General features: G+C 37.4%; 1 protein-coding gene across 3 annotated transcripts in view; it reads right to left on the bottom strand.

Moving 5' to 3' along the window:
• The window catches only part of LOC107853073 (VPS35 endosomal protein-sorting factor-like), a 95,963-nt gene that overhangs the window by 71,156 nt on the left and 11,971 nt on the right, over nt 1–12,836 (bottom strand). For all 3 annotated transcript variants that reach the window (XR_007053099.1, XM_047408423.1, XM_016698089.2), the window contains 7 exons: nt 11,972–12,193; nt 11,356–11,386; nt 10,704–10,888; nt 9,183–9,339; nt 4,846–4,942; nt 3,868–4,037; nt 302–474 (listed from right to left, as the gene is read on the bottom strand). Coding sequence is in view for 2 of the 3 variants with exons in the window: in XM_047408423.1 (XP_047264379.1) it covers nt 302–474; nt 3,868–4,037; nt 4,846–4,942; nt 9,183–9,339; nt 10,704–10,888; nt 11,356–11,386; nt 11,972–12,193 (1,035 nt within the window). In the remaining variant the exon portion in view is untranslated. The remainder of the gene's footprint in view (nt 1–301; nt 475–3,867; nt 4,038–4,845; nt 4,943–9,182; nt 9,340–10,703; nt 10,889–11,355; nt 11,387–11,971; nt 12,194–12,836) is intronic.

Raw genomic sequence — 12,836 nt, 5'->3', positions numbered from 1 at the left:
AAATAGGGTCTCAATGTAATAATTTAGTTACAACAATTCAATAATATTTTCTCTCATATTTTTCACAGTTTCTAAATGAGATTATCACAATACCTTTCACGTCTTAAAAGGAGAGTTAATTTTACTAGTGGTGTTACAAAAATTAGGTTAAAAAGGTGGAAGGTTAACTACTTCTTCCACACCTCATAGTGCTGTTTAAATAGTATATGCATCTTTCTGGATGTGAGAAAACACCAAGTCACAACACACATTGCTTGAAGCAAAACCAGAAAATAAGAAACAATAGCTGCTAATTACCAACCTCACGTGACTCCCTGAATAAGCATTTCATGACATATTCAATAGCTGCTTCCATCAGGTCCAGTTTTGAACTTCGAGTTCCTGATAGAACTCCAGATGTTTTCTCCGCTGATGCAACATGTGCCGCATTCATCAGAAGAGTTTTCATGTCATTCAAAGAAATTATCAGATGCCCTGTGAGAAAAAACCAAATGAATTTATTCAAGAAAATACAATAAAAATGATAGCATATCAGATTACTACAGATGTAATACTTCCCCAACATATAATTTCCAAGCTTAAAAAAAAGAGGCAGCCCGGTGCACTAAAGCTACCGATATGTGCGGTGTCGGGGAAGGACCCCACCACAAGGGTGTATCGTACGCAGCCTTACCTTGCATTTCTGCCAAAGGCAGTTTCCAAGGCTTGAACCCATGACCATCTGTCACATGGCAGCAACTTTACCAGTTACTCCAAGGCTCCCCTTCATAATTTCCAAGCTTACAACTCAAATATCTGGAGTGCTAGCAAGACTGGAAAGCTCCTTGGTTCACACAGTGAACCGAAAGAGGAAAAGAAGGATAGGGTGTAACGGAGTATTTATCAGATGCAAAAAAACAAATTAGGGAAAGAATTTAATGTGTGATCAAACAAATTACTGAGCAATCAACTCCAGCTTACATTAACTGGACCTGCGTTTTCTGACATTCAGTTTACTCAAATACACTAATGTTCAATAGTGGTTCCAAAATTGAATATACCTCAGCAAAAGATAGATTTCTTTGAAGGGAACTAATCCAAATCAAAGTTTTCACGTACTTATCAAAAGGAGATCACATTTTATAATATCTTGGCTGAGAGATTAGGGTAGTGTGTGGATTCACTACCATCTAGCAGTTGGAGCATTCTGCTTCTTCCAATGTAGAAATTGTAAATTCCTTGACATATGACGGATCACAGGAGTAAGGCCTAGTACTTTGTTTTTGACTATGAATATAAAGCCAAAGGAACATTTTTATAGAAGAGGTTTGTTACAGAGTTACCCTGGTACCTGCTGCTGGTGGGAGGTGACAGGTATCCCGTGGAATTAGTTGAGGTGCGCAAAAGCTGGCCCGGACACCACGGTCATCACAGAAAAAAGAGGTTTGTAAAGAATCTTTACATCTGAATGGAGGAAGATTCAAGATTTAAATTTGATGGTTTTGACCTTCAAGATCTGCACTAAACTTATTGTATTTTCTAAATTTGAGTTCAGGTCTAATACATCATACAATTTAGATTATCTAATACATCATACAATTTAGATTATGTGATAGAAATACTGGGTTTGGTTTGACCTGCAGCTCAAAGGCTGCATCCACCACCGAATATGAAAAGTATTTTTTTGAAAATATGGAAAGATTTAAAATTCCTCTTTTGTAGAATTAGGAAGATTTATAGGGTTGAAATTATATGATTTTCTTTTTAGATTTCTTGTTATCACTATTTATATCCCTAATTTCTTGAGAATAATCAAGCTATTCTATTTCCAAAATCTCCTTTTTCTTTTCTCTTATTCGACATGATGCCAGCTCTCCTTTGAATTTCACAACTAGTGGTCTTGAACCATCTCTTTAACCACAAATAGTTTCCCCATCCATCTCATCCCTCAGGCCAACACTCTCAGTACTTCCTCTTCACTAGCAAACCGCAAACCAGAAAAGAAATACGGATTCACCATATTTACATTATGCCTCAGCTGCAAGGGAGTTATCATGTCCGAGCCCACCAGCTTTTCAAGCCCTCCAATCAAACAAATCATAAGAAACTCGTTCCTTTCCACACTGTGTTACCCAGAGAGTCTGAAAATGGGTTCATTCCCAGTTGATACTCAACAGCACTCTCCATCGAAGCTGAAACTCAACACTAGGCCAAAATGTCTTCACACGATTGAACTTTAATTCTTTGCCAATAGAGAGACTCCCTCTCTAAAGCCATATCAAAGTTGCTTCCTAAATACCCTCACTTACTGGAATAATCAAGCTTTCAATCCCCAGAATCTATAAAAAAAAAAAAAAAATCTCCTTTAGAAGGTTTATAATATAGAGATTAATTCTAGAACTTAACCCTAAGTGAGATTTTATATCCCAAGTAAGAGCCATTTAAAACAGAAGAAAATACATAAATTCGATCTTTATACAATAAGGAGACAACTTCAAAAGTATCCTCTACCAATAAGGATCAAAACTAAGAGACAAAACCCTAAGGATTTCTAAAGCATGCACTACATAGAAAGTACAGCTTCCTACGAAGCAGTGACTACAGTTACTCTATTACATGACTTCTCATTTTCTTTCACCCTCAATGATCATGCATCAACCCATTATCCAACTACTGTGTTTTTTTAAAAAGGTGGTCTTCGCGACACCTCGACCATTCCCACCAGCACAAATACAGGTAACTCTGCAGTCTGCTCACCCAGACTTAGCAACAACAACAACAAACCCAGTGTATTCCCACCTAGTGGGGTCTGGGGGGGGTAAGATGTACGCAGTCCATACCTCTACCTCTGATGAAGTAGAAAGGCTGTTTCCGAAAGACCCCCGGCTCAAGGCACGAGATACCACACAAACACATAGTAAAGCACAGAAGCAGATTACATAACATAAATACGGCACCCATAAGTAGTATAAAACAGAGGAAAGCAGAGGAAAGGCGAAACCATTGTCGCCTCACCTCCTCGCCTCGCCTCGCCTTGTCGCCTTTTGGATGTCGCAATGCCACGATGACAAGAGGCGACTATGCCTCGCCTCGCCATTCGCGAGCGCCTTTCACAACACTGCTTATAGTCTATATAACTTCTACCGACTGACAATTGCTCCCTCAGACTATGATGTCGAATAGCCTTTGGATTCTTCATGAATAGATGTAATTGAGAAATCTTATCATAATCAAGTAATGGGAATTTCCTATTAGTATGATCAATGCCTAAAGCAGGATCCCCGATCGCCAGCACTATATCCCATTCCAACAAACTAAATTGGTCTTAAATTGTGTAGATTTAAATGTATGGATTTCAAATTCATCTCCAGGTCCAAGCTTGACTTCACGTAGAGAGTTGTTAAGCATGATATCATGAACGTTAACAATTTACTGAAAAAAGTGGTTCATTACTGAGTTGTTAAGCATGATATCATGAACATTAACAATTTACTGAAAAAAGTGGTTCATTACTTAATCAGAGCATTGACTATACAAGAGCTGAATAGATATCTCAAAGTGAGCTTTGAAACATACCAGCTTGCCACTTTCAGAAAACCATTTACTGAACAATGAATGTGCATTGACTTCAACCAATTGGCTTTGAGGGTATCTAAAACTGATGAGAAGAAATCACTTGGTACTTTTTTACTGTTATCCAACATTCCAACTAGTATGTTGATCTATCAATTTTTCATAATTGTAATTTGCATGACCACTAGAAGCTACAACTTGCTCAGTCAAATTTGTGGCAAATTTTGTTAGCAAATATGTACACATACATACCTATTTGCAGTGACATTATAGCTATCTGCTGTGACAAAACATGTAAACTACATATAATGTTACCTATGTCTCGTTGATCTATTTTTTGTGCACAATGAGCCAAATATAAGCGGCAATAAAACGATGCTAATGGATCTGCAATGCCTCTTGCCATCATAACTAGACGTGGAAGATTATCAGCAGGTTGTTCCAAAAGGTAACGCCAGCAATGGAATATGGCCAGCTCCAAGTATCTGTTCACAAGAGTATTTGTCAAGCAGAAACCAATAGAAGTACAAACTCATGCAGTCTTTCAATTTTAAAAAGGAAAACAAATGAAAAAAGTGATTTTGGTTTTCTCCCTGCACTGATACTGTGCATAGTTTACAGACACTTTGCTTTTGCGAAGAAAAAGACAAGAAGGGATCAGGTGCTTGATTATTCAATCAAGCATGTTGAGATTTAAATCGTATTTACAAGTAATACTAAAAAGGAAGAAAGAAGTTTCTGTTTCTAATTACACAATTAGGGATTCTAAACCTTTCCCGGAGCCACTCAGCTGATATGGAACGGAAAATAAGCACGAAACTACGAATACCAGAGGTGGAATCATCATTGAAAACTTTAAATCATCCCAGTTGAGAGGGGAAGGAGGAATCTACTTTTCTTTTATGTCGTGATGAAAGTAGTTGCATAGACAAACCAGATGACAATGCAAGTCCTAGATAACTTAAAATTCACCATGCCAGCAATACGATGATAATGTCCAGCTTGTACAGAGATTAAAGCAATTTTTCACTACTAAACCACGATTATCACTTTAGGATAGAACAAAAATCCAAAGACCGTTCCCTAAATATATCAATATTCAACAACTTTAATGATTCGTAATACATTCCATTATCTCACTTAAGGACATTATGTTAATGATAACAGACAATAACAGCAACATCAACAACAACATACCCAGTAAGAATAACAGACACCTAAAGATAAATTAATGAAGTAAAATAAGGAGCTCAAACGACACCGGATAGCAATTGCAAGAACTGAGGACCTCACATGCGTGGAAGCAGCTCGCGGATGGAACCAACTTTGCAAAACCAGTTATAGCAGGTTTCTTTGGCTTCAGTACAGATTTCAGTTGCTTGAAAGTTATCTGTTACAGAGCAAGTGTGTCTTTTAGGATGAAATGAGACTTGGGAAACCAGAACAATCACATCAAGGATGATACAGAATACTGAAAACAAAGAAGAAACACAAAATGGATAGACATCTTAGTTATAGGCTGTATTAAAGACAATGAAACCTTGTCCTTCAACTTATAAATAAAAAAGGCATAATAGATAAACGTGTTCTTTAACTTGGCTTCAACTTGCATCCATGCCCTTCAACTTTGGGCGTGCACAACTAGACACTTAAACTTGTATAAAGTTGAACAAGTAGACACATGCATCCTATGTGGCGTTCTACAAGACTAATTGGGTCCTATATGGCATCTTACGAATATTATGTATGCCACATAGGACGTGTGGGTCTACTTATTCAATTTTATACAAGTTTAAGTTCCTACTTGTGCACATCCAAAGTTGAAGGGCATAGATGTCAGCTGAGACCAAGGCTTTTTTTTAATTAGGTAAACAAGTTTCATTAATCACATAGCCAAAATCGGCCGTATACAAGATGTATACCAAAAAGTAAAGAACCTACAACATGACATGGTTCTCTACAAAAGACACCCAATCCTCGATCAACCCGGCATTACATGGGTGAACCAAAAATAAATAAGGGACCGGAGACTACTCCTCAACTGCCCAAAAGTCATTTCTACCCCTTCATATGGCCTCCTATTTCTCTTTCTCCAGACGATCCACATCAAAGCTAAAGGGACAACATTCCAAGCTCTGCATTTTCTCCTACTTCTTTCAGATTTCCAGCAAGACAATGTATCCTTCACGGATTCAGGTATCACCCCACACATACCAAGTCAGCTAAACATATCCCAGTACAGTCTTGAAGTCAGGTTGCAATATGGTAGAAGATGATCAACAACCTCACCTGTCTCTCTGCATAAGAAACACCAGCTAATGCATATGAACTTTCTTTTCCTAAGGTTTTCCGCCATCAAAATCACTCCTCCAGCAGCTAACCATGAGAAAAAGCACACCTTTCTCGGCACCTTAGGAATCCAAATTGATTTTATGGGAAAAACCTCCACCTCCCTCATCAAAAGCTTTTCATAGAAGACTTGACCAAAAAAAACCCACTACTCCCCAACTTCCATTTCAGAGCATAGGGTCTATCAACTGGCTCGCGATGCTAATGTAGAAGAGCTAGTAACCTATGAGACTCATTAACCTCTCAATCTTGAAGATTCCTCCTAAACCCCACTCCCAAAATGATTCTTCCCCTTGTACCCCACTAGTATGGACTGCCGCCTCCCTCTGACAAGAAAACCTATAAAAGCTCGGGAACTCATCTTTTAGAACCACATCTCCATACCATTGTACTTCCAAAACTAACTCTTCTCCCATCCCCTACCCTAAATGAGATGTTAACCTCAAAATCAACCCATCCTTTCATGATATTCCTCCACACTCCACATCCAAATAGCATAGTGATATCATTAGTTCTCCACCCACCCCCCAGCCCATATTTTTCTACTATCACCCCTCTCCATAAAGAATGAACCTCTATCCCGAATCTCCACAACCATTTCCCCAGCAAAGTTCTATTAAATCCCTCAAATCTTTGACTCCCAGCCCTCCCTTAAAAACTCCCTAATTTTTAGAATTAGTCACTTTCTCCCATCAGACCAAATGAGTTTTCTTGCCCCATCTGCCAAATCCCAACAAAAGTTTCTTTGGAGCCTTTCCAATTTCCCAGTAACATTGATAGAAGCATGAAACAAAGACATAACGTATGTGAGGATGCTCGATAATGTGCTCTTGAGAAGCACTTCTTTCCCTCTTTTGGACAATTATCTTTTTCGCCAACTAGCAAGCCTCTTCTCTACCTCTCAAGAACTGAATTCCACACATTAATGTCTTTATTTGAGGCCTCCTGTGGTAAACCCAAATAAGTGGTAGGTAGAGTCCCTACACGACACTACCTTGTGCAAGTAAGTCAATGTTGTTGACCTCACCAACGAGATTGATCTCACATTTTCAAAGATTAATATTTAGGCCCAACCAGTGTCCAAAGAAGCGTGATGCGAAAGAAAGCGATAAGGCTCTGCATCACGCATTACACGAAGCATGAAGCGATGCGAGTGTATCATTGAAGTAAAGCAGTGATGAAGAAGAAGCTGCAGTAGTGGTAGGCACACAGTAAAGAAGAACAAATCACAGCAGTAGACTTCAAAGTTAACCTTAGAAAATTGCAACAGTGGTAGTCACCGCAGTAGACTTTTTTTTAATTTAAAATTGATCCTAAAATGAAAATCAACATGATGCACTTGCATCAGCCACATGCAGCGAAGGGGGCTCGCATCGGTTCACATCATCGCACTATGTGACGATGCAAGCACATTCCTGAACACTGGGCCCGACACCACCTGAAACCAAGTTAACACTTGACCTAGAATATCCAGTTGACCCGCATCTGCATCATAAAAGACCAGGGTATGGTCTGCAAACAATAAGTGAGAAACCGATAAAATCCTATCCCCTCCAACCGCAGCGTTGAAACCCTTTATATGTCCTTCTACAACAGATCTATCCATCATTCTACTCAAGCTTTCCATCACCAAAATAAAAGGCATGGGTAATAAAAGATCCCCTTGCCTCAAACCCCTTGGACTGCCTAAAAAAAACACATGGGTTACCATTCGCCAACATAGAGTATTGAACGGAAGATATACAAAAATAGACCCATTTTATCCATTTCTCCCCAAAATCCATCTTCAACATAATAAAGTCAAGAAACTTCCAGTTAACATGGTCATATGCCTTTTCAAGATCAAACTTGCACAACACTCCAATAAACCCTATTTTCTTCACAAATCCACCACTTCATTTGCCATCAAAGTTGCATCCAAGATCTATCTCCCATCCGCAAAAGTATTTTGTAAAGATGAATCTATCTCATTCAAAACCTTCTTAAGTCTATTAGAAAGCACCTTCGATATAATCTTATAGATGTTTCCTACTAGACTAGTAGGTCTAAAATCCCTTATGCCCATAGCTCCTTCCCGTTTAGGAATAATAACAATGAAAGAAGCATTTAAACTCCTCTCAAACTCCCCTCTTTCCTAGAACTCAACGATGGTTTGCATAACATCACTCTTCACTGTACTCCAATAATGTTCGAAGAAAGCCAAAGTGAAGCGATCAGGGCCTGGAGCCTTGTCACGTGCACAACACTCTACATCCTCTCTCACTTCCTCCTCCTGAAACGCCCTCTTAAACCATCCACTATTAACCTGTCCAATTTGCTTAAACCCTATACCCCCAAGCTCGATGTCCATACCGCTTCTTCTTTGAACAAACGTTCGTAGAATTAAACTATTGCCCCTTCAACTTCCTCTTGCCCCACGTGCACCTCCCCATCCACCTCTACTAACTCTATGAAATTCCTCCTCCTATTTGTTACTGTCATCCTATGAAAAATATTGAATTGGAATCCCCCTCTTCTAACCACAACGCCCTAGATTTTTGTCTCGAACTAATCTATTCGGCCATCGCCAAAGCATCAAACTCCTTATTCAAACTCTCTTTTCTCTCATCCCTATCTTGCAACCCCCTCCCCACTTCTATATTTTCTAATTGGCCCACCACATTTAAAATCTTCCTCATCTGGACCTCTACCCTCTCGAAAACTTCCATGTTCCACAACCGCAATACCTTTGTATACGACCAATTTGGTCATGTTTATGAATGAAAATACTTCTACTTGATCAAAAAAAGTACTATACCTAATAAAATGTTACAAATGAAAAAGAAAATCCCGCACAATTCTGATTTGGAGTGTTAACAACATTTATGGCATTGCTTCACCATATAACCATCCCACCAAGTTACCTTTTTGACTATGATTAGTTGTGATGAGAATTGGAGAACCTTAAGGTACTAATATCAGGCTGTAAGACAAATTTTATAACTCGTCGCCAAGATATCTACTATTCTAACCATGGGCCTAAGGATTCTGCAGTGTTCCCTGACAATGAACAGTGGCAAACTGCTTTAAGTCATCCAAACAAAATTAATTAGAAAATCTGACAAATAATTTCCAGGTTGACTTATACACAAGGATGACGACAAAATTATTTTACACAAACTTAAGTATATACGAAACTAAATTTGGGTAGATGCATATGACAGAGTGGACACCGTATACTGGAAATTAGGTGCCAGTTGGCCATGGGGAGGCAGTGGTAGAGGTAAATGTGAGGGCTATACCTGGTAAATCGACTAATGTCCCATCTTCAGTGTATTCAGCTTTCTGCCTGATGCGTTCCCATACCATATCCCCTAACATATCTAGTATTTCTGTAGCTAGAACAAACAGTGTTGGATACAATTGTAGTACAGATGTATCAGACAGTAGCTTAGCAACCTGTACAAGAGAAGTCAAGACACATTTAGCTAAAAAACAAAAGAAGTAGAAAAGTGCCAACAGGCCACCTGATGTTATTGAAGTGCCTTCACTTATTATATCTGCGGTTTCATTTGACCAATTGACTAATTTGATTCCTTCATAAATTTTATTATTCACTTTACTATTGAAATCAATGAGAAGAAAAGAAACTTCTACTGTTAATGAATTATAAGAAAGCAATGCAATCAATCATGTTCCTTTTAATGTTTACTTTGCTTGGAATTATGTTGGTCTATCAGAATATCAGGTGAATCGTGTGTTGTGCCTCAACAGTTGAATTTATCTTTACAGCATCAGGTGTATTTTTTCTTCCTCTTTTTGTCTTTATTAACCTGGTAATGTTGTATTCTTCAGCATGAAGGATATGCTGGAAACCTTAAAAGGAGAAACAGGGAGGGAGAAGGAAGGAAACTAATTATGAATACCCTAACAGATCTACTAGTTCTAATTCATCTATGTTTATATTTTTACACAAAAAAACTTAGAAACCTTCAACATCAGGTGTCATCGATAGCTGAAAATAAGGAAACAGTCTGCAATGTGTGCCTCAAATCAATGTGCAGATAAAATTAGATTGGACTTCATTGTTGGTTGATGCTATATGTTTGTACTAGGAGCTCGGCATTTGATTGGTTCGGTTATTACAAGTTTGGTTCGCTTTTCGGTTTTGTAAAAGTGAAAACCAAAATCAACCTAAAATTAGTTCGGTTCGTTCTTTTTTCATTTCAGTTGGGCCTTACCATGTTATCCTTTCTCAGGATCTTCTCCTAACTGGTCATTCAATTCATCAGAACTTGCAGTAGCATAAAATAGTAATTTTTGCTTCCTACCAATATATTTTGTGAGATAACATTGTTTTTGAGTATAACAGAACATATTGGGAAATAATTCTACATTTGATAGTTCAAAACTGACACAAATATTGCACACTTCTCATCTTCTCCTTATTTACCGTTTGTTTTCTTAGAAGAATAAAATAATAAATGTTTTCAGTTATCCTTCCAATCTTTACAATAACCCTTCTTCTTGTTGGATTCATGCCAATATCTCATACTATTAAATCACAATGGTTGACCACGTTACTTACATGTACAAATTTTGGCTTTTCAGTTTGACCGAAATTTTAAAAATAAAAACTGGAACTAAAAAAGTAAAAGTATTCCGTTTGGTCAGTTTATTACATAGCAAGTCTGAAACTTACTGTATGAATACAAATAAAATTGTTAAACTGAGAGGTGCTTATCCAAAAAGAAAGATCACTTGATTGGTAACTGCAGAATCCAGCAAGAAGCAAATGTGACACAGGTTAGAACAGAAACTACCTTGATTGACAAATTAAGGGAGGTTACACGGTCATTTGCATGCCAGGCACGACTAATTTCATCTTTAAGTTCAGTTAAGCGTGAGACATACTCCTGCAGGGTGATATATTTAACACCTTCTTCAGCAAATCTCTGAGGATCATCTAGCTCCTCCAGATGTACATTCGCTGAGGGTTTCTCAGGGCCTACAATATATTATCATCAGAGCAATTATTGCCGAGGAAATATAATAGCTAGTCTAACATACCAAACAAGTTCAAATGATACCCCTTGTTTTCTTTTTAACATTTTTCTCACTTGTATCAGAAAATAAAAAGATGAGAGATCTTTAAAAGTCCATGAAAATAAAGAAAAAAACTTTTATACATCTTTTGTCCTATTTTATATGACAATCTTTGATTGAACCATACAGATTAAGGAGTCAGATGACTTAATAATGATTTGGCACGGGTAGAAAATTTTAAAACTAGTTTTGGATTAGGTATGCAATTCACATTTAAATGGAAATAGCTATCATAAGCTTAAATCAAAATATTTTAAAACTTATAAAATGTGGAATATTATTGTGTGAAATATATGTAATATATTCGGCGCATTTCAAAAAAAAAAATAATTAGCGACATAAAGTAAACATAGCGAAGATATATCATACCCTTCCCTGTCTTCATAATTGAGCTTGGCAGCTGAAAGGGACAATAAAAAGGTTATACAGAAACCCAGAACACCTAACAGAAATTGATGTCAACTTTAAAACAAATTTAGGGTGTGTTTGGTATGAAGGAAAATATTTCCACAGAAATGTTCTCTAGAAAATGTTTTATTGGAAAATAGGTGATTTTCTTACTCATTTTCTAATGTCAGATAAGTAAGCAAAAAAAATTATTCTAAGAGCATTTATATATAATCTAGGATCCTTATGGGGTGTGGCGGGGAGTGGGGTGGTCAAGGGGAGGGGGTAGGTGTTGGGGGTGTCGGAGTGAGAAAGAGAATGATTTTGAAATGCTACTTATGGAACTTGTTATTCCTACTCCCTCCAGGGAACTCATTTTCCTGATTTTTAAGGAACTTGATTTTCAAAACACTTTGACCAACCAAATATGAGAAAATTGAAAAACATTTTCAGAAAATGTTTTACTCTGTACCAAACACACCCTCGAACAATGAACTATGAGAAGACCACTAACTAGAGATCCACTAAGATCACCTCATTTTTGGACAATTTGTAAGTATTTCAATAGCACGTGTGAAGATTAAGAAGCCATACTGACCGAAGAAACAGAAATCATTTTGGAGACAGGAAATTTTTGCATCAACACTTTCTTGTAAGATGTCCATTCCTTGCCCAGAAATTGAATAGCAATATCTCTATATGGTTCTGCTGTGATTTCAGTAGTTGTGCTTCCTAAATCCTTCATTGGATCCTCTGGTTTTCCATAATTCCCCCTTAATGGATCAAAAAATTCGTCCCTGTCATAATCTGTAACATCAACCTACAAACTCAACCAAGTAATGGAAAAATCAGGAAATGACCAAACATCTGGATATGCTAAGAACAACAGAGCCCATGATCAATCATAGAGTAAGCTTATTGACTTTAACAATGGATGAAACCTAGGTGGTACACTGGTATCGCTATTACAATCTTTTAAAGTATTGAAGCAACAAACAGTGGCTACAATTTTAGCTACATATTGTATACACAATCATCTGGTTTTCTTTTCCTATGCTGGCTTTGACTCTTTTTGAACTAGCTTATAAGTCTTTTTTCTTATAGTAGTTTCTTTAGTTTTACGTATTTCTTCTCTTTTTCTGTTTCTTTTGTACGGTAATGCGGAACTATTGTGCCAACTGGAATTACTCGCAGCTGAGGGACTAATACATACAGAACAAAAGCTTGTAGATTAATCTGTTAAAGTCGGTTATAGTTAGTGGAGCTTAGACGAAGCTAGCTTAGAGTTAAATATTTTAGTCAGAGCTATGTATTTGTTTTCATCAATGAAACAGTTCATCTGAAATCGAGCTCTACTTCTCTCGAGTTCTTTTTTTTCCTGATTAGATTACATTGCATTTGTATGATTTGCTCAACATGATATCAGAGCCTTCCATCGAGATCCATTACTGATTCTGATCATA

This window comes from Capsicum annuum, chromosome 3, assembly GCF_002878395.1.
Source record: "Capsicum annuum cultivar UCD-10X-F1 chromosome 3, UCD10Xv1.1, whole genome shotgun sequence".
NCBI classification, from domain to species: Eukaryota; Viridiplantae; Streptophyta; class Magnoliopsida; order Solanales; family Solanaceae; genus Capsicum; species Capsicum annuum.
The sequence above is the reverse complement of the archived record's forward strand: the minus strand, read 5'-3'. Positions and strand labels throughout refer to the sequence as shown.